Raw genomic sequence first — 25,821 nt, 5'->3', positions numbered from 1 at the left:
CCAAATTTCTTAATGTAATTTCCAAAAAACCTTGTGATCTGGGTTCCTGCTGACCTTTTCAGCCTCATATCTCTTCCTGCCTACTAACCATATTCCAGCTAGACAGACAGCCTTCAATTTCTGCCTTCCTGGACTTTTGCACAGGCTTTCTCTCCGCCAGGAGGGAAAAGCTCTTTCCATCACCTCTCTCTTCACTGGAAAATCCCATCTCACCCGTGGCCTTGTCTCTTTTCCCCAGGGCATCATCACTGACTCCTCCACCCCGGGTGTAAAGCTTCCCTCCTGTGTGTCTGTAGCACACATTTCCTCCTCACACACTGAATAGTAATGGCCTGTTTACTTGTCTGTGTCCCTCACTGGATGTTAAGCACCTTGAAGGCAGGACCATGTCTAGTGCACCCGTTGTATCCCCATTACCTAGCCCGCTAGCACTTAGCACACATGATGGGTGTTTCATTTAGTGAATAGTCATCGAACTAATAAGTGCATGAAAGAATATAGGTTTTACCCTTGTGGTTAGTGGGTAAAACTGGTGAGACAGAATCCCTGTTTTGTTGCTTCTCTATGAAGTCGATATATTCTTAGTGACAAAAGGCACAGTGGGTCTCCATCACAGCACACACAATAGCTTTGACACACTGCTATTCGTAACCGTGGCTCACAAATTCCATGATTCCATGGAGTAAGGACAAGGTGGGCAGAAGAGGCGTTACTATTTGAATAAAAGTCTTTACCCAGACTCTGGCCAAAGGGATCCCCTTCTTCTTTAGGAATCAATGAAATACGCATTTTTATTTTTAACAGGAACATAAAGGTCAATGCAACTTTTTGAAGCATGTAGATATTCATTTGACTATGAACTTGAAAACACTGATTAAAAGGGCCTAACATTTGATCTGCAAACGTACTTTGCAATTACCAGGAATTTATCTTTAACTGACTTGAACCACAATTTATTCCATAAGGCAATCACAAAACTCTCTGCTGAGATTATATTGATAAAAACTTGACATCCCATCTGGCCTGGATATATTTATAGGTGAGCCCAAAGTAAAGTAAAGTAAAGTAAAGTAAAGTAAAGTAAAGTAAAGTAAAGTAAAGTAAGCACTTACTCAGGACCTCTCTACACATGATAAAATAGAAAACAATATGAAGATATTACCTTTCTCTACAATAACTTAGCACAGAATGATAAAAGCAGAGAGAAAAAATCATCACAAGCACTGTGCAGAGTTGAAATGCAATGCAAACCCTCAGTGAATTTACACTTCCTTATCAGTGAAGATTGTCAAAGCTTAAAGTACAAAAATTTGGGGAGTTCTATCCGATGGTTTGAACCATAAGGAATGATCCCAGCTGACAATTATGTATATCATCGATTGTGGAACCACAATAAATATAAAACATAGTAGTGAATGCCATCAAAGCTTTAAACTCTCATGAGCATAAATTTTGAAGAACTAAGTTACGTTAGCACTTCTTTTCGTTTGGAACAACACATCAAAATTCTATGCCTGCAGTGAGAATACGGAGAATCGTAGAGTTCTATAACCCCAAAAGCAACTAAATGGTTTGAAACTATAGAAAACACAAAAACTTTAAAAAGTGTTCCCCACTGGTTGCCTTTAAATAAGAATCCTGTCTGATTTATAGTTTCAGGTTTTCTTAAATACTTCCTCTGGCACTGGTACATGACATTTGTTTTAAGCACAGATTTGCTGGGTTTTTCAAAATGAGAACCAAAAAGGTTAGAAAGATGTGCAACGGTATATCTGCTTTTTTGTTGTTTTTAATGGGCAATTAGAGTAAAGCATAACCACGCTTCCTAAGTGAGTTTTTCAGTGTTCCCATTGGTGTCAAACAACTCAAAGGAACTTTCAGGTTACGCGTGGAACCTGAGATTCCAGGTGATGCACGATTTAGTGAGATTGTGAGTGTGTATTTGTGTATTTCTGCTGGCTGACCATCTGTATATGTATCACTAACTTTTGTGAGGCCTCTATGTACCTCAGCCATGGATCTAGATGGCTACGTAATACATGACATTGTTGCGGAACCAAAGGGATCCAATAGGTCAACCACAGTGAAAAGACAATTCTTACTCTGTCATTTCCATTTCTTTACCATCAAGTCTGTACTCAAGTATGTGCCTTTCATTAAGTTCCAAAGTTATAGATAATTGCCAATTACCATTGTTTGAGGCATTCTCTCTGCTCATTTCTATTGGCATGGCTCTAGATAGTTGCCCAATGAGACTGTAAATTAAATTTTCAATCTACAAAACCATAATTCATGAAACACTGTCATTTTAAGATATGATGCAGGAAGGTAGATATTCTCCCTCTTCCACATTCTGTCACAGAAATATATCTCCATAAATCAGGAGTTTGTATATCTGTTGGTTATACAGTTTCTTAAGGTGGAAGTCAAAGTGAAGTTGTAACCACTGGTAAATATACTTATGTGTTTAGTAAATTTGCTGCCCTCTGCTGTTCAAAATACTTTTAAACAAATTTGTTTCCTCTAAGAGAAACTGCTATCTCCCTTTAGCAAAACAAAATACTGTACATGAAAGCAGAGATTATAGAATAAGAATTAGTAATATTACTAAGTATATAATACTAGAAACAATGATATTTGAAAGAACCAAAGATTGATTTTCTTCTGGAAGAAGTACTAGGCCTCTAGAGACACAACAAAAACTACTAGAAAATTCTAATACCCATTACCCCAAAAATCTGCTCCAATAGAACTATTCCATAAAATAGTCATAAGCCGCAGCTATTATCTAAATGATAATTGGAGAAAAACAGTATTTTACTAATACTGAAACCTCAGTGAGTCCTTTTATCCTATTGAATCAAGTGTAAATTGAATCAAGTTTTCTGCAACATTTCCCATAGTAATTACAGGATGTTCTCCACATTATAACAGGAAAGCAAAATAGTATTTTAAAAGAAGGAAAAGAACAATCTCAACACCAGAACACCATTGTGGTTTCTTTGTGGATGTGTGTGTTTTCTTCCTGTGCTCACCCAGACACAGACTTCGTGATATCAGTGTAAACGCTGTACAAGCACATGATCATATTTGGCTTTTATCACTTAGCATTCCACCATAAATAATCCCCAGAGTTACTACACAGTCTTTATCATCACGACCATTGCAAATTTTGGAGAACTTAGGCCCTTTCACTATTTTGTTATGATGCCTCAAATTTCTCCCTCATTGTCTATAGCTACTATTATAATCTCCTATTATAAAATATTGAAATAAAAAGCACATCTCTAAAATTACTTTGATTATAACTGATCGTTGCACACAGACTGTATATTATTAACAAAATGATTGGGAATTCAAAAAGTCAGTAAAAGGCTTCGACAAGCTAATGTCAAAATAATCGCTTTTGTTTGTGGAGTATCTCAAAGCCCTCAATATTACCAAGAATATGTCCTCTTCTGGACATGGTGGATGGCTTTTAGGGCGCTGGTGTGTGCGTGTGTGTGTGCGTGTGTGTGTGTGTGCCTGACTTAAAATATCACTGTCAAATTGTACCATGTTTGATTAGTGTCATGTAATAATTTATCCAAGAAGCAATAACCCATCTGTAATACTTTAAGCATTTTCATTTAGTATGTAATCGCCAGCCTGAATCAGTCTGATCAGCATATATTATGCAAAAGCATTAAGGATATCGTTGGAGAAAGCAAATGTTCCACGTCTGTTTTTTTCTATTACTAAAGCAATTGTATGTATTTTCTCCAACTGCTAATATTAACACTCCTAGTTTTTCTATCTTGAATACAATATTCAGAAACCACCAGAGGGGAGAAAGTCGGTTATAAAAATTGGTTTTTTCTCTAAACCAGCGTGTCAACCAAATCAGAGTGGGACTCCATTGTTCAGCCTCTCCCCACCCTTAGCCAACTACTGTGAAAACCCAACCCCATCCAAATCCATTTCTCCAGCTCAAGGTAGACAGATAGAAGTGGATACTTGGGGTAGCTCATTAAGCATGATCATTCTTTACTTTCTGGGAGGCTCCTTGTCTTCACAACTTGTCAGTGCTCCAGACCATTCCTAAGTTCTCTGGGTCTCCCAAGGGACATCTTGCCTTTTCTGAAACATTTCCTTGTGCTAACTGACATCCTCTTCGTGGCATCAAGAACCTCCATCTAATCAATCAGTGTTTCCTTCGCCCCTCTTTCTTGCAGCCCCCTCTCCCAACAACTCCGACACCTGTTCCAAGGGAACCTGGCCTGAAGCCTCTTTCTGTCTCACCACATGGAGGAGTAACTGGTAGCCCCTCCCCTCCGCCCAGGACTGGCCTCCCCATTCCAAGCCCGCGCACCCCGGCTCTCTCCCCCATCTGGGTGAGCTCCTTCCTTCTTTACCCCTTCTAATGCCCCTCGGGAAGCTCAGGGGTGGCCCTCACTCTGCAGAGGTTAAGAGGACAATCAGATCCCAGCTACTCACCACCACCTCCACCTTGCTGCCCCTTTCTTTCCCAACTAGACCCCAGGTTCTTCATGCCAGTCGACCCCTAACCGCCTCCCAGCACCTCTCACTCCTCCCCCTCACCCCGCTCCCCACCTTTGCCCTCCCCTCCCCGCCAGGCTCTCCCTATATCTGCACCCAAGCAAACTGTCTGCAGACTGCAGGCTTACACGCTGGGATCAGTGAGGGCAGGGGCGGTGGCGTGACTCACCCGGATGAGCTCCTCGGTGGCTTAGTTGAGTCTATTTTAACTTTAATAGGCTAAAGTTAGCCTCTTTGAGGTGTGCTCCCCGTGCTCTTTTCGCTCACAGAGTTTTTCATGGTTTATGCCTCCAGCTAAGGAGAAAACTCAAAAGAGAGGACAGAGGTGGACAGAGAAAGTGACTAGGGGCCTAGGTGATGCCATCGAAGCTCATCTTCATATCCTGATTTTACTCATTTTACTTTACTTCCTTTGTTCGTCCTGCTGAGATTCGTTGGATGAGTCGGTGCCTGTTTGCGTACGAATGCGCGTGCGTGTTTTTCATACCACACGGCGTTTCCCTCACTCAGCTCAGTGTGCCTTTTCCTTCCCTTTTCCTTCACATCTGCTCCAGAATGATCGCATAAATCCAGATGACATAGATTTAGAAAATGAGCCCTGGTATAAATTCTTTTCAGAACTGGAGTTTGGACGCCCGGTAAGTGAGGCCAGACTATTAATGTAAGAAAATTAGGGGAATGTTGTTTGATAAAACATACTATTCTCGGAAGAGATAGGTGCCATTCACAGAACAAGAGCCGAACCTGTGCTGCATATGCAAATTCGGTACAGCTGAGCCCACATTCACTTCTGTACCGAAGGGTTAAACATGCCCAGACACCTCCTATGCAGCTTCTCGTTACCCCACACCATGCCTTAGACTTACTTTCTATCCAAACAAATTCAAAATGCTGAGACAGGTCTTGTCCTGGAATAGTTAGACAACTGTTGCAGATTTATTGAAGATTCATATTTGTTTACAGTCCCTTTTGGTCTCGTTCAATCACAGGAAGTACTGTGGCATTTATAACAGTAATTACTATTATTAAAGCTCCCATTTGCTGAGGAATGACCAAGCACCTGGAGAGCACTGGGTTCTGAACTCACTATCTCAGTGAGTCCTCTGGATGCCCCTCTAATAAGAAGAAAGCGGAGACCAGAGAGGTTAAGTAATTTGCACAAGACAGTAAGTGGTCGAGTCAGAAGTTAAACCCGGGTCTACCAAACAAACAGAAAAACTCTGGGCAATTCCCACCATAATATATCATCAGTATATTCCCACTATAAAATACTCATTTACTCACAGGAATATAGGGAAAGAGAAAAATAAATAACCCCTGTGGACCTTGATTTCTAGTTTTGCTAGTGAAACATCTTGTCCCCAAACCCGCCAAAGGCAGACCTTACGAGAACTGCATAGTCTGCTTGGGATAGTCAACCTAAGCCTTAAATAACGGTTTCCTTCCTTAAGTTTTATTGGGGAATTCTATCTACCAATAGCTGTGCATTTGTTATTTGTCAGTATATTTTTTATATTACTGGTGGTACTGGATTTTAAACTCTCTAAGATACCAGTTATTCCACTGCACAGAATTTTACTGAAGATCAAAGAGCATAATGTTTCTTTTACCATGCCACATACTGATTTGCATACTCATAAAGTGACCATATATTGGTTCCGGGGCGGGGCGGGTGGGGGGGTGGTTATAGTCATCCCTTTAGTCCATTGAAATGCAAGGGACACTTGGTTAGATTCCTTATCTTATTGAACTGGATCAAAAGTGACTGTAAATAAATATATACCAAAAGATTTTTCCTAGAATTTCTATACTTAACAGGAAAAGTGTTTTCTCTCATTTTTTTCCTAATTTGTATCCAAGTATTCACATAGATGCATTTTATTTTAGAGGAATAAAAATTCTCTAGCTTTATTTTATGCGGATTGTTATTACTGATTACGTGGTTTGTAGGGACCATACCGATTTCTGTTCTGAGCATAAATTATCAGCATTTTTCTATAGTCATTTTTAGCCACACATGGAAACTCACCAGCTATCTGCCTGCTCCTTTAATGTTCCTTTAATACACCTCGCATTCCTCTGTGGCTAGAGACTAGGAGTGCTCATTTTGATCTGATGAGATGAACTTACAAATTTACTAATCAAATCACTAGTAATTTTGCCCAGTGCTTGAGAATATTTTACGAACATTGCACCCTTCCTCCTGGGCCACCCCCATTTTGCTCCATTCATGCACTCTTTATGTGTATCTGATGCTGTCAGCACTCAGTTTCTAACTGTTGTCACCTTTTCCACATGTCCATTCCTTGCTGCCATTGATTCTCCTCCATATTCCATCTCTACACTTCTGCTTATGTGGTGCATCTACACCCAGCCTCCTAAAAAGCCTCTGGACTATGTTCAAGATCATTCTTCTGGTGTTTCCAATGAGGTAAAAACAAATTATTCTCTTTTTCAGATTTCTCTCTTAGGAGCCGTTACTGTGATTCTGAACCATCCGCGTTTTAACAGTTGACCATAGGGTCTAAGCTATTTTGGAGCACCCACCTTTGCACCCTTGTGTCGTATACAGTATCATTGCTTAGACATTAATTATACCAAAGTTGTTGGCTCTTTCTGCAATGTAGGTGAAGAATCATGCCAGCCATAACTTTCAGTGGAACTGTTCAACACAGTCCTGTAGTGTGATCATTAAAAAATCAAAAGTAGCACTCTTAGCGCATATATCAACTACCTGTTTTGATCAGATTGCACAAAATACTAGGCAGAGTCATTTTATCATCGTGCTTGGAGGTGCAGAATGACAGTTTAGATTCTTAATTACGTGTTGATGCCCCACATATTCTTAAAATTTATTTTAATTCTTTCATTTTCCTACATACAATCTGTGGATTTTAGCATCAGATAAAATCAAGAATGGGGCTGACAAACAACTGGGACACATGTCACGATTTCCCAGTTCAACACCCTTGACAGGCATTACTAATCCTTCTCAATGCTATAATCCAGGCTGCCACTATAATAGACTATGACTGGCATATGAGATGAAATGCATTTGCCATCACTCATGACAATCTGCTAGGCAAAAAAAAAAAAAAAAAAAAAATTCCAGGCAATGTCAAATTTTATTTGATTTAGTCAAAGAGAGTATGAAAAAGGAAAAAACATTCCAGAGTCAAAGGATTTTATCCTGCTCTCTGCAAAGAAAATTGAAATTATTTTGGAAAGCATATTTAAGACTTACTGGTTGACATAAGCAAAAGTGACAGTTTTGCTAAACATCAGCTATATAAAAGCCTCTGTGTGGGAATTCTTAGAAGTAGCTGGAATGGGAGCAAAGTGCATAAACTGGTTTTACACAGATTTTCTGTGGTCCTAAATATATACAAAGACACTTAATAAATACCTTATTTTCATCAAAAAGTCTTAACTTGGTAAAAAAAAAAAATGTGCAACTAGAAAATAAAACTACTAAGATACCTATGCTTCAGGAAGTACTACTGACACACAGTGGTGACAACTGGAATTGCAGGCACAGTCTCAGAAGAAAATACCCAACTTCCTGAAGCTTCAATTTTGCAATTCTAAATTATGCATCATAGTGTACATTAAAACAGAGAACTAATCAAAATATTTATATATTAAATAAAAAGGAAAATAGAGTAATCAAGAGCATTCTAGGTTACTGAATGTAGTCATTTCTAGAGGCTTATGTTTTGTAGACAGGCCTATAGCCTAAAGACAATCAAATACAACAAGCAATTCTATTCTGTATGTTATGTTACCTTCACATCTGAATAAAGGGTATCATTTCAACATATGAAGAGCCCAAGAATTTACTTTGGAATTCAATTTGGTCAGATATTTTTTCTGATATTTTGGTCAGATAGTTCTAGGATGATTTTAAGGTGGTTGGTTCTTAGAGAAGTGAAATAAAATTCAGAGATCACCAAGTCCAACTCACTCATTTTTAAGTCAAGAAAAGTAGAGCCCCAAAATTAAAAACATATATGTCCAATATCACAAGGTAAGAGGGTGGCAAGTTAAAAATAAAACATAGATCTCTTAACCTCCACTTCTATGAGGTTTCCTCTATACCACACTTCTTAGCACATCCAAGAGATGTATTTGGAGTTCAAATCTTTTAGAAACAAGTTATTTACTTAATATTATTCCTTGTCAACTATTTTTGTAAAATAAGTTCTATAATTAACATTACACAATAACTTGCGCTAAAAATTGTAGAAATTTTATACATTCTACATGCTATGGTAGTGGCCAAAAAAAAAAAAAATCACATAAAAAAAGCACTTTGCTGATGATTTAACTGATTTGCCATTATTTCTTTGGAATTGAGAAGGAGTGTTGTACGATTCTGTAGCATATTACTCTCACATCATGGTTTTTCAGAGTGTAAACAAATACTCTGCTAAGGTACTAGATATTATCTTTAATATCTTTATGTAAAACATTTCTGGTAAAATTTGTAATTGATTACATATCACCCTGGCTACCATTTATCAAGTGCCTAGCAGATGCCATGAATAACAAACTTTTTAATCAATACAACTGAGAAACTGGCATTAATGATGAACAATTAAGGACTTCTAAGCAAAGTTAAATCACACGATCACTTAGCAGAAAGAGTGATTCAGTGTCCATACTTTATCAGAATGAACTTAATTTAGGTATGTTAAAATAATGGTAATATGTAAATAGTAGATCATAATAGGTAAAATAGCTAACCCCTTTTCTGGACACAATCTCCATTTCAGAATGAGTGTCATTTATATAATTATCCTTCAAGTTTTTCTCTTGGTCATCTACCTAGACCTCCTCCTTGTAATTTAATATCGAATGTCTTCCTTTGACTGTAAATAAAACTGGCTTCAGTTTCTTTTGGATTACGGAAACCAGCACAAGGAGGAATCATTGTCATTTCTTTGCCCAAGTCTAAAACACAATAAATTTACCAGTATAGAGCGTTCACTTCTTACACTATGTTTTCTCTCATGTTACAGTTTTGTTTAGGCTCATCCCAAGCTGGCAATTCAAAATCTCTGGTCACCCTAGGGATGTTCTGAAATTGACACTTTTTGATAATCAACTGTGGTTTGTCATTTCCGTGAATGCTGTGCTCTACACAGATGGCAATACTCTGAGGCTATTTGATGTTGCTCTTCTGCAGACTTGTGGAGTTAATGTTTCTAAATCAGAATATTTTCTTCACTTCCTTCTTTGTTTTCCCTCTTATTTAGTGTTTATTTTTTTCACTTTTCCAGTGTACGATTCAGACTTCGGCAAGTTAAGTAATTATGTACATTTATCAGACAGTGGACCACATTTCTTTCTTCTAATTTTATATTTGTCGAGAACCTAGGAATCCAAATATTTTCTAGGAATTAAAAACATTAGACTATGCCTTTTCCGTCTCAAAGGAGGGGCGATAGTCTCCTGCAGAAAGGTGCTTTTGTTTGTTTCTGGGCAAGATTCCATTCGCATTCGGTAAGAAGAAGTTAAATGAAAATATTAATTAACAGAACCAACTTTAGAATTATGCATAAGAGGGCTTGTCAGACTGATCTACATAAAGAATCTCAAAATTACATACTAATATTTTAATTGGTTAATTGGTGCCAATTTACAAGTACAAAATAAAGTTATAGAAATGGGTTTTAAAGTGTGGTTTAGTTTCCACTTAAGTAGGTTTTTAACACTCTGGTTAAATATTTCTGTGTGATAGGAACTTAAATAAAATCTGTCAAATCCTGCCTTTTGGGTTGACGTTTTTAAACTTTCATACGGAAGGCCATTTTTAAACTAGAATTTCAGCTCTTCATCAGACCAAAGTTTGTGATAAATAATGGATCATCAAATGTGGCCCGAACACATATACAGTCTTACACATATATACTTGTATACATTTTCCTATACATTCTAGACGTCGCACCATAACTACTTTCGCTCATTCTGCAGTGTCATTTCAAATGTTCAAGAGCTCAAAACAGATCCTCTTTTGCCTTTTAGTATTTCAGTAATTATTCTAGGAGATGGCCATGGGGAGTAAAAACTTCATATCTAATAATTTTGCCTAATATCTGTTTCATTGTCCTGTTCAGAATGAAGGGGTATGAAAATGGTGTGTACAACAGGTATTTGGAATTATGAGTCACTTTGCATTATCTATTTCTCTTTGTTCCTACAACCATGGACAACGGAGAATTGGTTTTCTCATGGAAATGTTAAAAGCCCACTTCTGTTTATAAAAAGGTTATATTTGGGTTCATTAATCATTTGTTTAAACTAACCCTGAACTTAACTAATTTGAAAGATGTCAGTCTGTACCTGATTTAAGTACCAGATAGTTTAGTTTAATTTCAAACCAAATTCGGTGGTATTATTAAAATGCCATCTCTGTGTTGACAGAGGAAAGATGTCTCAGTTCTGCTCAAATGTTATACTTTGAAGGTAACGCCTGGCAACATGACAAAAAAATTTATAAAGAAGGTTTATGTTGTATAAGGGTCGAATGATGCCTACAAATATTTTTTTTTAAACAACAAACCATCCCTTAGTGTAGAAGATTCCTACTTACAGTCTATTTCCTACAAGAAGGAGCAGTTAACAACTTTTTTTTTGCCCCAGGCAATGTTTGGTTTGTGAATAGTTTGAGTTACAAAGAGAAATACAGCGCATTATATCAAAAGAGAAAGTAGATAGGAAGAGAGTAGAATTCGAGTTGCATGATCTCTCTTTGAAAGACATTTTATGATCAAAATACAGGGTATTTTTATCGCAATTTTTATAATATTCATTTTAGGATACCTAATTTAATGTCCACGGACAAATGAAATTTTACCTTGGTAAAAATTTTCATGGAACTATTTTTCTATCTTAACAGGCCTCCTTGTATCAATCCTCAATAGACAGAAGCCTAGAAAGACCCACTAGGTAAGAATGTCACTACATTATGCAACCAGAATATTCAGTGAAATGATAATGAAGATTACGTTACCCGTCATTATTATTCTAAGCACCATACTTTATGAAGTTGTTTTATTGTGTTTTTGCATCACTGTATATCAGCATATTCAAAAATTTATAAAAACTAAGTGAAATAATTCTGGGTTCCTCTACCAAGAAATTCTTCCCTTCCCTATCTCCTCTCTATCCAGTTTTCTTTTCTTTAAACGGGAACTATAAACATCTAATTTTCAATATTATTAGATGATACTTACAATGGCATATTTGAAAAAAATGTGTAAATTATTAGAAATTTTCTAAATTATGTTCTATACATATTTGTTCATTATACTCTGACTGCACAAATCAAAAACACTGTTGCTACCAATAAAGAATGGCTTACTATATACCACACATTCTAAGTACATAAACATATTCAATCCTTAAGACACCACGGTGAGTCAAGTACTATTCTCCCCACCTTAGGTCTGAATGCACTAAACTTAGGCTTCATTACTTACCAAGTTTACATAGCTAGCAAGGAGCAGAGACAAAGTAAAACTGAGCCAGAATAACTTGGAACTACCCCTAACTGTCCCACGAATTCACCAAGGTTAAGTCCTGCTGATAGGCTTTAAATATCACTTGACTTGAAAGCATTACCGAAATTCAGACACAGCTCACTAGCAAGAGTGAATAATACAAACTCTCAGCCATATTGTATCACCAACAAGAAATATAAATTTGCCCTTCTACAGATTTCTCTCGGCGTAAGTCAAAAACTTTGTAAATTGGGTCCTTTGTAAATTGGGCTCATGGGGGCCATTCAGTGACATCAATGTCACTAAGGAAAAGGCTCCTCAAATTCCTCTCATATCTTTTACATCTATAGACACTCCTAAAGTATTTGAGTTTCAGAGTTCTCATCTGACCTAAGATTGCTATTAAGACTGTGCACAGACCCTCACGTGACGGGACAGTGACGGCAAAAACAGGTCTAGGAAAAGACGGCTATCCTCTTCAGAAGAACAAAGACAAATTCTGAGGTCCAGCTCCAACTCTATGCTTGCAAAGTGTGTGTTGCATCGACTCATTTACGCAATAATGGTAACGTGCACACCTCGCAGGTTTGCGTGTGGGCCGTGGAGACAGTAACGGCAGCAAAGCAATTGTGTATTGCTGCCTCGTGGGAGCTGGTGTTGCTGTTCCTGCTGTTCCTGATGTAATTTTGTGTAATGATCGGACAGACAGCATGCTGCGTGATGTGTATCCTTGTTCACTAGCGTTTGTCCTGAGTGATCCTATATTCAGATCGAGACCGTGATAAAAATGTCCTGCCATTATAGACAGCTTACACCATTTCATACAACCGGATGAAAGTCTCCTTAGACGGTTTGGTTGCTGGTCAGATCGTGATTCATTCATCACTTCACTGGGAAAATGTTAGAATTTCAGTGTAAGTGTTTTCAAGCTAAGATTGGTAGGAAAAGCCGTAGGGAAACCTTGGGGTAAGAGGAATTTGTCTCATCAGGTGACTTCCTTTTTTCCAGTCCTTTCTTTCATGTCGGGCACGCTTCCCCGGATATAGTCATGTTGTTGGAACTCCTCTAAAATACAGTCTCAGGGGCACCTGGGTGGCTCAGTCGGTTAAGCGTCCAACTTGGCTCAGGTCATGATCTCAAGGTCTGTGGGTTCGAGCCCCGCATGGGGCTCTGCGCAGAAGGCTCAGAGCCTGGAACCTGCCTCGGATTCTGTGTCTCCCCCCGCCCCCCGTCTCTCTCTGCCCCTCCCCCGCTTGCACTCTGCCTCTCAAAAATAAATAATAAACATTAAAAAAATAAAAAAATAATAAAATGCAGTCTATGAATATTTTTAAAGAGATGATAAAGAAATAGCATTTAATAGCAAGGAATGAATTCTGAAAACTGCAGTTCGGGGGAACAGAGGTAAGAGTTGTACCACTGTCACTAGCACATTCCATCAGTCTTTCTGGTTCACATACTAGCCTCCTCTAACAGCAGCCTGACTGAAGCTGATCTCTTCTTTTAGTGCCACGAGCATGGCCAGTGACTTCAGGAAAAGGAGGAAGAGCGAGCCTGCGGTGGGGCAGCCGAGGGGCCTGGATCACGGTGCACGCAGGACCAGCCCAGGCCGAGCGGACCTCCCAGGGTCAAGCGCCACCCTGACCCAGTCCTTCATAAGTTCCTCCCCTTCTTCCCCGTCAAGAGCAAAAGGTGAGCAATCATAGATTGATGGGTAAGCAATTCACTAGCTTAGTTTTAACCTAGGCTACCTGTGACAGCTGGGCAACATTAACCGTGCAGAGATAGTTAGCGTTTAAATACAGTGTCTTGAATACAATCCGGTTTCATAACAATAGCTTTCTTTTTACACAGACTAGGTCAGGTTGGTGAGCTATGTGAGTGACTTAATGGACTCTATCATCTAGCATATTCAATGCTTTTGTTCTCCAAATGTATCATTTGTGGTTTTTTTGAACAAATTCAGAGTACCTAATTTATTGTCAGGCCATTAAAAGATTACATTTATAAATATTTGCGTATTTTAAAAAAATGGTCTAAAGTTACTACAACTAGCAAAGTTAATCACATCTATAGAGTAGGAATTAGAAGTAGCAACAAAGAACATTGTTGCCTAAAACGTACTTTGATTTTTTTAATTATTTAATTCGAGATAAAATTTTGTCTGACTTACGGAAGTTTATTCTTTCGTCATCTGTTCTATACTTTGGCCAACGTTCACATAGATAGTAGAATATCCACGTTACGCGTGTAACATGGTGTTTGATTCAGAACAGTCCACTAATAACCAACTGGTTTCAAGCCATACTTGGAAAATTTAGATATCACCAAGCCATTGCTGCATATGGCCTCTCTCCTCTCTGGAAGTTCAGTGAGCTGTGTTGAGAGAGGGCAAGTCTCCTTCAGGTCTCTGGAAGACTGGTTAGTGCATTATTGCTGTGGTAACAGGAATATTCCCAAGATGGAGACTGAGGATTAAAGCATCTACAGGTACCTAAGGCCATACCTAATTTGGGGCCCTGAAATCTTCCCCAATCTCCTGGCATTGAAACAGAACACAAAAGGAATTTGAAATGTGTAAAGAACTTGCGCTCTAACAGAAGTTTCCCCTAAATAGCACAGATTCGGCCACACGTATCAAACGTAAGCACGAAAAGCGTGGCCGTGTGGCAATCAAAGCTAAGTGGTAGCTGGTTTGTGTGCAAAACACAGGCTGGTTTGGATGCCTGGACTCCGGATAGGTGGGAGTCACTAGCTGTCTTCCATGGCCTAGTAAAAGTGGGCCTACTACCTGGAAGGTTCAGAATGAGTGAGCCCCTTTTACGATACCTTTCATCCAATTAACAGACATACATTTATCAGGTTCCACTCACTTATGCAAATGAATATTTTAAGATAGTAAATAGGTCATGAAATACCATTGATTCATTATGCTTGGATAGCACCCAAAAATTAAAAGGATTCTGATTAATGTATATATTTGTTTTTACCCTAGGGAGTGTTGACTCAACTTCCTTTCCCAAACATTACATATCTGCTTGATGTGCTTATCTACTTTTGCAAAGTTTGGATAAGGTTGTAAGACAGGAACTATCAAGAGAGAGATTTTCCTTCATCAGGTTTCCTTCTAAGATGAAAATGTCCCATTGGATGTTAATTTGGCCTCTCGTTTATGAGTTAATGCAGCAGAGCATAAGAAAAGAATATTTCTAAACGTATTCTAAATTGAGGTCAGTTTTAGCTATTATCAAATTGCAAATTATTTTTTTAAAAAAAACAACCTCCTTGGAAAAAACTAAGATGCATTAACCTCTGATGAGAATTTTATACTATATCCAGTTATTCTTAAGAGAATCTGCCTCATAGAATGAAGCAATGAATGCGGAATGAATGAGGTAAATTTGTATGTTTAAAGAGGTTGTACTGTGTGTCTTGGAGAAATATTAACAGCAGTATTTCAAAGCATCTTGATTTTACAAGTTTGGAAAATGCTTTGTCTTGTTGCCTTTTCTATCTAATGCCCACGAAAAGTTACTTAATACAGTTACGGAAGTAGTAACTAAATGCAAATTTATAAATTACTCTTTACCTCTCTACCATTATAAATCAAACGAGACTCAAATCCTGACCCTATTCAGTTGATTAAACCTCTACCGCTTTTGGCCTTAATTGGTAAACCTTTAAATTACACCGGGTCAGGCTATTAGCTTCCGAGGTACTTCTGTGGTTTTGGCATACCTCGTTTGCAGAAAGATGTATGAACACAATACAAATAGGTATCGAAACTACACTAATTACTCTTTATATGTGGTTTTGTTAACTCTAATATCTGCGAAGCTACATTCATTGAAAAAGTATTACCCTGCCTTAGAATTAGGATTTTCTTCCTCTAAACTTGAAGCTACATGTGTAACAATCCGTGTCTAGACTAAACCATGCTAACTGCTTTCCCTCTGCTATGCTATCTGATGCTAACTGACATGCTTCCTCTTTGTGAACCTTTTAACTTCTCCAAATGTCTCTCTTCCACCACGCTGGCCTGGATTGAAAGGTGGGGATGATATGTGTCCATCCCTTTACAGTTACTCAGGGCTCAACGGCAACCCCTCCAATGAGTTAGATTACTGTAACGCTTACAAGAGACAGCAGCATTTGGATGTCCCTCGTGACTCACAGCGGGCCATCACGTTCAAGAACGGCTGGCAAATGGCCCGACAAAATGCAGAGGTCTGGAGCAGCACTGAAGAGACAGTCTCCCCCAAAATCAAATCCCGTAGTTGTGATGATCTCCTAAATGGTGACTGTGACAGCTTCCCTGACCCAAAAGCCAAGTCAGAAAGTATGGGCTCTCTGCTATGTGAAGAGGAGTCCAAGGAGAGCTGCCCTGGGGCCTGGACTTCCCCCTACATCCAGGAGGGCCGTGGTAACGGCAGATCGAGGCTCCGACACAGGTCAGCCCATGACGCCCCAGGGTTCCTAAAAATGTACAAGAAGATGCACCGCATTAATCGCAAGGATTTGATGAACTCAGAGGTGATTTGCTCGGTGAAGTCGAGAATCCTGCAGTATGAAAACGAACAGCAACACAAGGGCCTGCTCCATGGCTGGAGTCAGTCCTCCACTGAGGAGGTGCCCAGGGACATGGTCCCCACTCGCATTTCTGAATTTGAGAAGTTGATTCAAAAGTCAAAATCCATGCCAAATTTAGGAGATGATATGTTCTCTCCTATAACCCTAGAACCCCAACAAAACGGTTTATGTCCCAAAAGGCGGTTTTCCATCGAGTCTCTGCTGGAGGAAGAAAATCAAAGTAGACACCCTTCTCACGTACAACGCAGCTACGAGCCCAAAACCCTGGTGCCGATTCACATCGAAGTCACCAGTGACGAGCAACCGAGAACTCATTTGGAGTTTTCCGACAGTGACCAAGAAGGAGTTGTGTCTGACCACAGTGATTACATCCACGTGGAAGGGTCGTCCTTTTGCAGCGAGAGTGACTTTGATCACTTTTCCTTCACATCCTCTGAGAGCTTTTATGGATCCAGCCACCATCACCACCACCATCACCACCACCACCACCGGCACCTCATCAGCTCCTGCAAAGGCAGATGCCCTGCCTCCTACACCCGATTTACCACAATGCTGAAACATGAAAGAGCTAAACACGAAAATGCCGAGGAGCCCAGAAGACAGGAAACGGACCCCGGCCTTTCTAAACTTGCGTTTCTAGTCAGTCCCGTGCCTTTCCGGAGGAAAAAGAACTCGACTCCCAAAAAACAGGCTGAAAAGGCAAAATGTAAAGCGTCTGTGTTTGAGGCTCTGGACTCTGCCCTTAAAGACATCTGTGACCAAATTAAAGCTGAAAAGAGAAGGGGAAGCTTGCCAGACAACAGTATATTGCACCGTCTTATCAGTGAACTGTTGCCAGATATTCCGGAGAGGAACTCATCACTTAAAGCTCTAAAAAGGAGCCCCGTGCACCAGCCTTTCCACCCACTGCCTCAAGATGGTGCTATTCATTGTCCATTGTACCAGAACGATTGTGGGAGAATGCCTCACAGTGCCTCTTTCCCAGACGTGGACACCACCACCAACAACTACCACCACCAAGACTATGAGAGTGCACGGAGTCTCCAAGGTGGATGAACTTTTCTTTCTCTGTCCCTGTGGTTCAGACACCCACCATCCAGCTCTTTCATTTTCCATTCCTACATCTCATCATTCCTAAGCTGTGAGACCACTCGGCATCGTTACGTGTTTTTGAAGCAAATGCTTGTTGTGCAAACATGTCTTCCTGAATAGTCTCATTTGCCCATGTGATAATCGGACTTGACGTGTGGCTTAAAGTGATCACCAATTCACAAAAATTTATTCATTCAAAATCAAAAGGGAAAACCATCTTGTAGCTTAATGTTAGGGTTGAAACAACATACGTCGAAACAACCAGTTAAATTTATCTTATCAATTTAAAAGGATCCCATCAGGGAAACCATGATTGAGTATCAGTATCCTTAAGAGACTGATGACTCTTGTTTTGTCGTAAAATGAATCAAAACCAATAATCTAACAAACAGCTTTTACTTAGTTATTATATTAACTTTATAGTCACTCACTCAATAAATAATTTCCTTACATTCAACATCAAGATACTACATCCAAACACTCAGGAAGCAAAACTGAACTAGTCAATGTAGTGATTGATGGACAATGAAAAGAGAATAGGATTTGTTGAACAACCTTTAAAGGGCACATGGGATAAAATTTTTGTGAATACATCTTTAAGCTGTATAGACAGAAGTCTCATTTCCATCATTCAGTGTATTCATTTTCGTTTCCTTTCCATTACCTTATTTTCTGTTTCCGCTGAAACAATCTTCTATTGACATTTGAATTAGACCATTTAGGTTAAAAGTGACCCTCAACTCCATTTTCATAGATGGATTATCACCTTGGAGTGGCAATATGCGGACAAATAACAGTTCAAAGGCAGAGGACTTTTTTTGAGGTTTGTTAGGGGTTCTGATATTTTTTTATACAAGTTGTATACAATTCTCTCTCTCTCTCTCTCTCTTTTTTTAATTCTTAACAGACATCTGTTCACTATGTAAGTTTTCAGAAGCTGGAAAGAACATTCCCTGCTGGAATTTGGATTGTCAACAGTCTGCTATGCACTGGGCATTGCAAAGTGCTCTACACACTATCTAATTAGCACTGGCACCAACCTAGGTGATAGGTATCATTATAAGCAGTGAGACCCAGGGGAGACAAGAGATTTGACCAAAGTCAGTTAGGGAGTAGGTAAGAGAAAAGAGATGCAAACTCCTAGTAATTCAGTATTTGTAGTATAGAATATAATCTCTATAGGTTAAAAAAAAAAAAGACAATGCAAATTTCATATTAATGTACTATATATGTGACTCAATTGTTAGCGGCCACTGCACAAATTTGCTTTATTAGTATTTATCTTTGCTTTCATTTATACCATACAACACGCTTCAAAAACAACAAATTAGAATTTTTTAAAACAGTGCCTACAATTTGAAATTTTCACTGATTGAGACGTCATAATTTAAGTTTATAATAAGTCCGCTACCTTTTCCAGTTTTTCAATATTGGATAATTCCAGCTATTCAAGTAAGTGTATCAACGATAATAATCACCTGTAAATTTTATGTACGGATAGAGTACCTTACTGAAACTTGATCTGAGAGGGCTTTGAAATGCATTTGAAGGGTATTTGTCTTTTGATAACATACCCACTTTCCAATTTTGTTTAGCCCAGTTGAAAAATAGTTTATATGCCATGGATTAGTAAAAGTGATTTACAACTTAATGATCAGTATGAAAGCTTTCATAAAAGTATTTCCATTTTAGAAACAGAAAATATATGGCACAGAATCTCTCTCATGCTTGAAAATAACTGAGTAAGTTTAACCTGAAATATTTGTGGCCATGTTACCTTACTAAATCTAAAGACTTTGGAATTCACAACCGACAGTTAGACATTTGTCCTTATATGTCATGTAACTGGTGTCCACCTGCTGTTAAATAGACAATTCTGTCTGATAGTCAAAGTAGTCACGATCTTTAAGTAATGTTTTCTTTTTATGAATTAGCATTTTTTAATTCCTTTGTAGCTGGATTTATTGTATTTTTAATGCTTCTTGTTAATCAATATAACTAAATCTGTTAAAGGGATAAGAGAAAGAATTTACTAATTTTGACCCAGTTATACTGGTAAAATTCTATAACAGAGACTACTGAGATATTCTTAGACTCTAGTTACATTTCCACATACAAATGTGTAAAGTATAAGAAACCATTAAGAGATACTTATAATTTGGGAATGTAATTATTTATACTGTGCTTTCAGATGAACAAAAACAATTCAGTATTTCATAAGCAGCGTAGCAATCAATAGGATACTTCCTGTTTAGAGAATTTTTATCCCTTTGCTTCTTGGAATAAATATATACTTTCTGATAAGGCAGTTGAACAAAAGGGAAGGCAAAAGATAAAGGCCTTTTAAGCCTTAGGATGACATCTTAAAACTCAACAACTATGTACCAACGGGGTGGGGGGATAGGGGGACAGAGCGTGTAGGGATGGGGCATGGGGAATGGACACGACCATAGTTCCGCCATCATCATGCTTTATTTTTCTTTTTCATTACTACATTCTCAAATTGTTCCATGAGATGTCTTAGTTTTTGTTAATTGTTGCTATGTTCAAATTCTCCATCTTCTATAGGCCCTATAAATGTCATTATTATAAGTTTATCGATTTTCAGTAAGAGAGAGAGTGTGTGTACGCATGAGTGGTGAAGAGGCAGAGAGAGAGAGAGAGAGAGAGAGAGAATCCCAAACAGTCTCCATGCTGTCAGTACAGAGCCCAACTTGGGTCTCAAGCTCACAAACCGTGAGATCATGACCTGAGCTGAGATCAAGAGTTGGACGCTCACCCGACTGAGCCACCCAGGCTCCCCCTGCCCTGAAAAATAATTACAAATTGGAGGCCAAAGGAATAGAAAGTATTAAATCTCTGAGGTGAGAAATCCCCCCCCCGCCCCGCCATCACCCCGCGAGTATGAACTGTCTATACCAAGTGCTGTAGCATACTTACATCAGCGATGTAACAGTTACATTTGGGATTATAACACTTCTGCAACCTCGGATATTTTTCCCTTTTGCAACGCTCTGGTTTTGTGCCTTCCATCACAACTTTATCGTTTACCTATGAATCCTATACCCATGTCTTCCATTGTGCTATGTCTCTAAATCCGAAGGAGAAAACAGTTGCCACCAGGGACCATGGCTAAAAAAGGTCGGCTTTTAATTATGTGAACACTCACTCTGACCCTGTCCTTTCCCACAGACCATGAGTCGCCTAGAAGTTACTCATCCACTATGACTGACCTGGGGAGAAGTGCACCGAGGGAAAGAAGAGGAACTCCAGAAAAAGAGGTAGTTTGTTCAACAGCACTGGAGTCTTTTTTTCTGCAACGCACTTGATAAAGCACTTGCCAGCCAGAGTTTTTTCCAAAACCAGTAAAGAGCCCAGGTCAAGAACATAAAAATGACGAGAGAGAAACTAGAAACACCTTCCCTCGAGGTTGAGCAAAGGACTCAAGGCAGCACGCCCCCCGACCCTAGCTGTAGATGTCCCCCAACCGCGGTCCGGTTCCGGCAGCGAGGCCCCGCCGAGTCTTGACCTGACACCCGTGAATTAACAACCGTGCTCTGCGAGAGTGTTGAGCTGGGCTGCCCCATGGAGGAAGGAGATTTCCCAGTACAAATTTCGCCCCTGATGTAGAGGAGAGCTCTAGGTCATCTGTGTCGCAGATCAATACAAATTCGACCTAATTTTTGCTGGCCTGCTTTTGCTGGAAAATCACTTGGAAAATCACTGCTCCTAGGAACCAGGTACCAGCTAGCTTTGTGCATGGTCCCGAGCCAGGGCTGGAGCTCAGGTTCACGCCGTCTTGGAGCCGTGAAGGTTTGACGGCAACTGAAGCTGGCCTGGGACTGGTAGCCGCTCCAGGAGAATCCCTACAGGTGTCTCCTGCAGCCCAGTACCCGTGGGAGCCCCCCAAAGAAGTCAGGAATGTCCCAGGTTGCCTAACATTCATGGAATCCCAAGGAAAGAGAGTGGGGTGAGGAGATAACTGAGAAGTAGAAAAGGCTGAGCTGAATCGGCTAGCTAGGGCGTGCAGGGTGATTGAAGGTGAGGGTGTGTCACATCTTATCACGACTAGAAGATGAACGGCCAATTTACCGTGTCAATAAAGAATTCCTGAACCCTCCGGGGAATGCAAGATGACCAAGCCTATACTTTGGGCCACACACTCGCTTCCCAATGAGAATTGGGCTAATATTTCTTTGCTACTATGTTAATAAGTATTAGTAAAAGGGATAATGGCTTCCTTCGTGACTTTTTCCAGTCTTTTTATTATGATTCCAAAGGAGTTGTGTTAACACATAAGACACAGGGCAACTGTGAAAAGCCAGAATTATACCTGGGACAGATCCCTCTGGTATTGTACTGCAGTGTTCATCTACCTTAGTTTCTTTTTTTAAATTTTTTTAATGTTTATTTTTGAGAGAGACAGAGACAGAGACAGAGCACAAGCCAGGTAGGGGAAGAGAGAGACGGAGTCACAGAATCCAAAGCAGGCTCCAGGCTCCGAGCTGTCAGTACAGAGCCCAATGGGGGGCTCGAACTCACAAGCTGTAAGATCATGACCTGAGCTGAAGTCGGCTGCTTAACTGACTGAGCCACCCAGGTGCCCCCATCTACCTTAGTTTCTAAGAGGAAATATGATATTCAGTAATTACGGTGAGCAAGCCATCAGTTACACTCCTGTTACAGCTTAAATACCTATATGAAGAAGTAATTGGTTGACTTATGAATTGCATAGAGGGTTTACATTATATATGTTTACTCCTTGTGCTTTCATTTCCCTTTAATTCACATGAAATTGCTTTCTTGTAAAAAAAAAAAAATCCAAATTTTAAGTTAGCTCTGTTTACTTTCCCTTTCAGAAATTGCCTGCAAAAGCTGTTTACGATTTTAAAGCTCAGACGTCTAAGTAAGTAAGATAAATATTCATTATGTGACTTAGGTTGGCTTTAAATACTTTGGTAATACTTTAAGAGGTGAATATTCTAATGGGGTGTATTACAGTAAGGTCTAAGTCCCAATTCAGCGAATTCAGCAATCAGCTATAACTAATGGTTCCTTCACAATTAATTGGGATACGGCTAATTCTACTTTCATTTGTAATTTTCTTGAGAAACATTGGGTTTTAAGTGACACTGAACATGCTAGTACACCATGAGTTCAAAAGGATAGGGCAAATAAAACGGAATTAAGAATCTTGTTTTCGGGGCGCCTGGGTGGCTCAGTTGGTTAAGCGATCGACTTCGGCTCAGGTCATGATCTCGCGGTCCATGAGTTCGAGCCCCGCATCGAGCTCTGTGCTGAGAGCCCGGAGCCTGTTTCGGATTCTGTGTCTCCCTCTCTCTCTGCCCCTCCCCCACTCATGCTCTGTCTCTCTCTGTCTCAGAAATAAATAAACGTTAAAAAAAATTTTTTTTTAAAAAGAATCTTGTTTTCTAGAAGTTTTGTGTCAAGAATAACATAAAAATACAGTGTTGGGGAATAATTAACACTCACTGGGAGAATTTGATAACACCTATTTATCCAACTATATCCAGGATAGTTTGTGGGATTGAAGGGTAGAACTGTGTACAAAGATTCTTCGAGTAATATCTCCATGTCTTAACACTCAAAACTTGGAGATCCTGAGCAAAATTTTCTCCCGTGGTCCTTTTTTTCTTCTTTCTTTTTCTTTTTCTTTCTTTATTTTTTGAGACAGAGGTGGAGGGGTGGGAGAGAAGAGAAAGGGGGAGAGAGAGAGAGAGAGAGAGAGAGAGAGAGAGAGAGAAAATCCCAAGCAGTCCCCACACTCAGTGCAGAGCCCAAAGTAGGGCTGGACCCCACAGGAGATCATGACCTGACCTGAAATCAAGAGTTGTACACTTAACGGACTGAGCCACCCAGGTACCCTTCCTCCTGCACTCTTTTGATGTTAGTGTTTTCATACTCCTTTGCTGCAGTATTTTTTTTAACCTTTGTCCTTAGGAACTTGTTCATCAGATGGGCATGTGGTTAAGAAAGGCTAGGGAGGGAGGCAGTCTCCCAGAAGTGTCATGGCCCATGTGTACAGACCTTATTTAAGAAACTTTGATCTCCATTAGAATTGAAGATATTGAAATCATTGTACATTGGCATTAAATTATCCTTTGTTGTTTAGACGGAACATATATAATATATATATAATACATAATAACAAAATACTTTATTCATTAAAATGCATATTATATTAATAGTTCTAGAAACTGTCTCTGACATAAGACATGTAAAAAAGATAAAATCACTCAGGTTTTTGTAATGCTGCTGAGATGGAGAATGAACTAAATAGGAAAATGCTATTTAGAAATTAAGATGTTGGGGCACCTGGGTGGCTTAGTCAGTTAAGCATCTGACTCTTGGTTTCGATTCAGGTCATGATGCCACAGTCGTGAGTTCGAGCCCTGCATCAGGCTCTGTGCCCTCTCTCTCTCTCTCTCTCTCTCTCTTTCTTTCTCTCTCTCTCTCTCTCGCTGTCTCAAAATAACTAACTAAATAAACAAACATTTTTAAAAATTAAAAAACAGAATTTAAGATGTCAAACGTGGCTTAAATCGGGTATTTAAAAAAATCCTGACGAAAGCTTACCTCTTTTTTCCTTTTTTTTTTTTTTAATTTTTTTTTTCAACGTTTTTTATTTATTTTTGGGACAGAGAGAGACAGAGCATGAACGGGGGAGGGGCAGAGAGAGAGGGAGACACAGAATCGGAAACAGGCTCCAGGCTCCGAGCCATCAGCCCAGAGCCTGACGCGGGGCTCGAACTCACGGACTGCGAGATCGTGACCTGGCTGAAGTCGGACGCTTAACCGACTGCGCCACCCAGGCGCCCCTCTTTTTTCCTTTTTTGATGAGATATGTAACACCTGCTTCGTGCCTACCACCTTCTCACCCTTATTACTGCTCTGTGGTTATGGTGCGACAACGTGCACGATGCGTGCCGATTTCATAAGCGAACGGTACAGAACATGTAAATGTCATTTCTTCTTTGTGACAAGCCATCAAAAGCTTTTTAAATGTATGAACCCCTGAGGAATGACAGGGCATATGACACGGGAAAGGTATCCACCCAGGGCCCACCGCTTTTTGACAAGGCTCAATAAAAAACAAGCCGTGAGAGAAAGGTGAGGTGTAGTGCAGAGGCGAGTGTTGGGGTGTTGATTGTGTCGCTGGATTTTGTTTGCTCCAGTTGCCAAGCCTGATGCCATCCTCCAAGGCCATGTCCTCCTGGTGCAAGCTCTGAGTCAGCAAGGGTTCCAGGCTTGCAAATGGCACAGCCCTCCTGCAGAGTTATCTGCAACCCCCCCCCCCCCCCCACCTTTCACCAAATCTTCCTAAACCAACAGGATCTAATTGTGTAATTGTACCCTTCAGGGAAGTCGATTCAGTAATCACCCATGGAAGTCATCCCATAATGTTAGTAAAAAACAAAAACAAAAAATGTTTCCCACATACCATAAATAAATTTATCTGACTGCCGTTCAATCATATTCCTCTCGTTCTGTTTTTAGGAGATGTAAAGAGCACTCCCCAGTGTAGTTAACCTATTTGACACAAAAATCGAGGTTCTGGACGACTCACACAGCTTTCAAAGGCTCACACACCCAGAAGCACTGACTGTTAACAAAGGCCCAGCCACATTTTTACGTGCTTTTAATTAATAGCTAGATGTGGGTGCTTTTTTGTGCCTAACATCTTATAAACAAGAGACAGACATATCTGCTTTAAAGAAACATCTGTTTTAAAAGCTACTTGTCTTAAAAAAACTAAACTAAACTAAACTAAACTAAAATAAAATAAAAGCTACTTGTCTTTACCTAATGCAAAAAGTTTAATTTTTTAACAACACAGCTAACGATACAGCTCAGTAACTCACCAGACATAATGTCTCAATTGTTAAATAGGAAAAAGACATAAAACGTCATTTCCAAAGGTTGTCAGTGGCCACCATTCTAAAAGGGTTTGGGAGGGAGAAAGCAAGCTTACCATTATGGGACTCAGAAATTCTGGGTCTGAGACACAGTTTTCAAAGCTGTTAAGTGAGATTTCTGTCCTTTATGTAGAAGGCTTAAAACGTTTAAATACAAG

General features: G+C 39.5%; 1 protein-coding gene across 50 annotated transcripts in view; it reads left to right on the top strand.

Annotated features, from left to right (window-relative positions):
• SORBS2 (sorbin and SH3 domain containing 2) overlaps positions 1 to 25,821 on the top strand; it is a 351,659-nt gene that overhangs the window by 296,968 nt on the left and 28,870 nt on the right. For 30 of the 50 annotated variants that reach the window (XM_058723353.1, XM_058723357.1, XM_058723354.1 and 27 more), the window contains 8 exons: positions 4,215 to 4,373; positions 5,094 to 5,177; positions 6,914 to 6,970; positions 11,441 to 11,490; positions 13,552 to 13,736; positions 16,096 to 17,682; positions 20,919 to 21,007; positions 22,586 to 22,632. In XM_058723353.1, coding sequence (XP_058579336.1) covers positions 4,215 to 4,373; positions 5,094 to 5,177; positions 6,914 to 6,970; positions 11,441 to 11,490; positions 13,552 to 13,736; positions 16,096 to 17,682; positions 20,919 to 21,007; positions 22,586 to 22,632 — 2,258 coding nt within the window. The remainder of the gene's footprint in view (positions 1 to 4,214; positions 4,374 to 5,093; positions 5,178 to 6,913; positions 6,971 to 11,440; positions 11,491 to 13,551; positions 13,737 to 16,095; positions 17,683 to 20,918; positions 21,008 to 22,585; positions 22,633 to 25,821) is intronic. The other 20 variants (XM_058723365.1, XM_058723377.1, XM_058723386.1 and 17 more) reach the window with 8 other exon arrangements.

The sequence above is a fragment of the Neofelis nebulosa genome, chromosome 3 (genome assembly GCF_028018385.1).
Source record: "Neofelis nebulosa isolate mNeoNeb1 chromosome 3, mNeoNeb1.pri, whole genome shotgun sequence".
NCBI classification, from domain to species: domain Eukaryota; kingdom Metazoa; phylum Chordata; class Mammalia; order Carnivora; family Felidae; genus Neofelis; species Neofelis nebulosa.
This window is presented reverse-complemented; position numbering and strand designations above follow the sequence as displayed.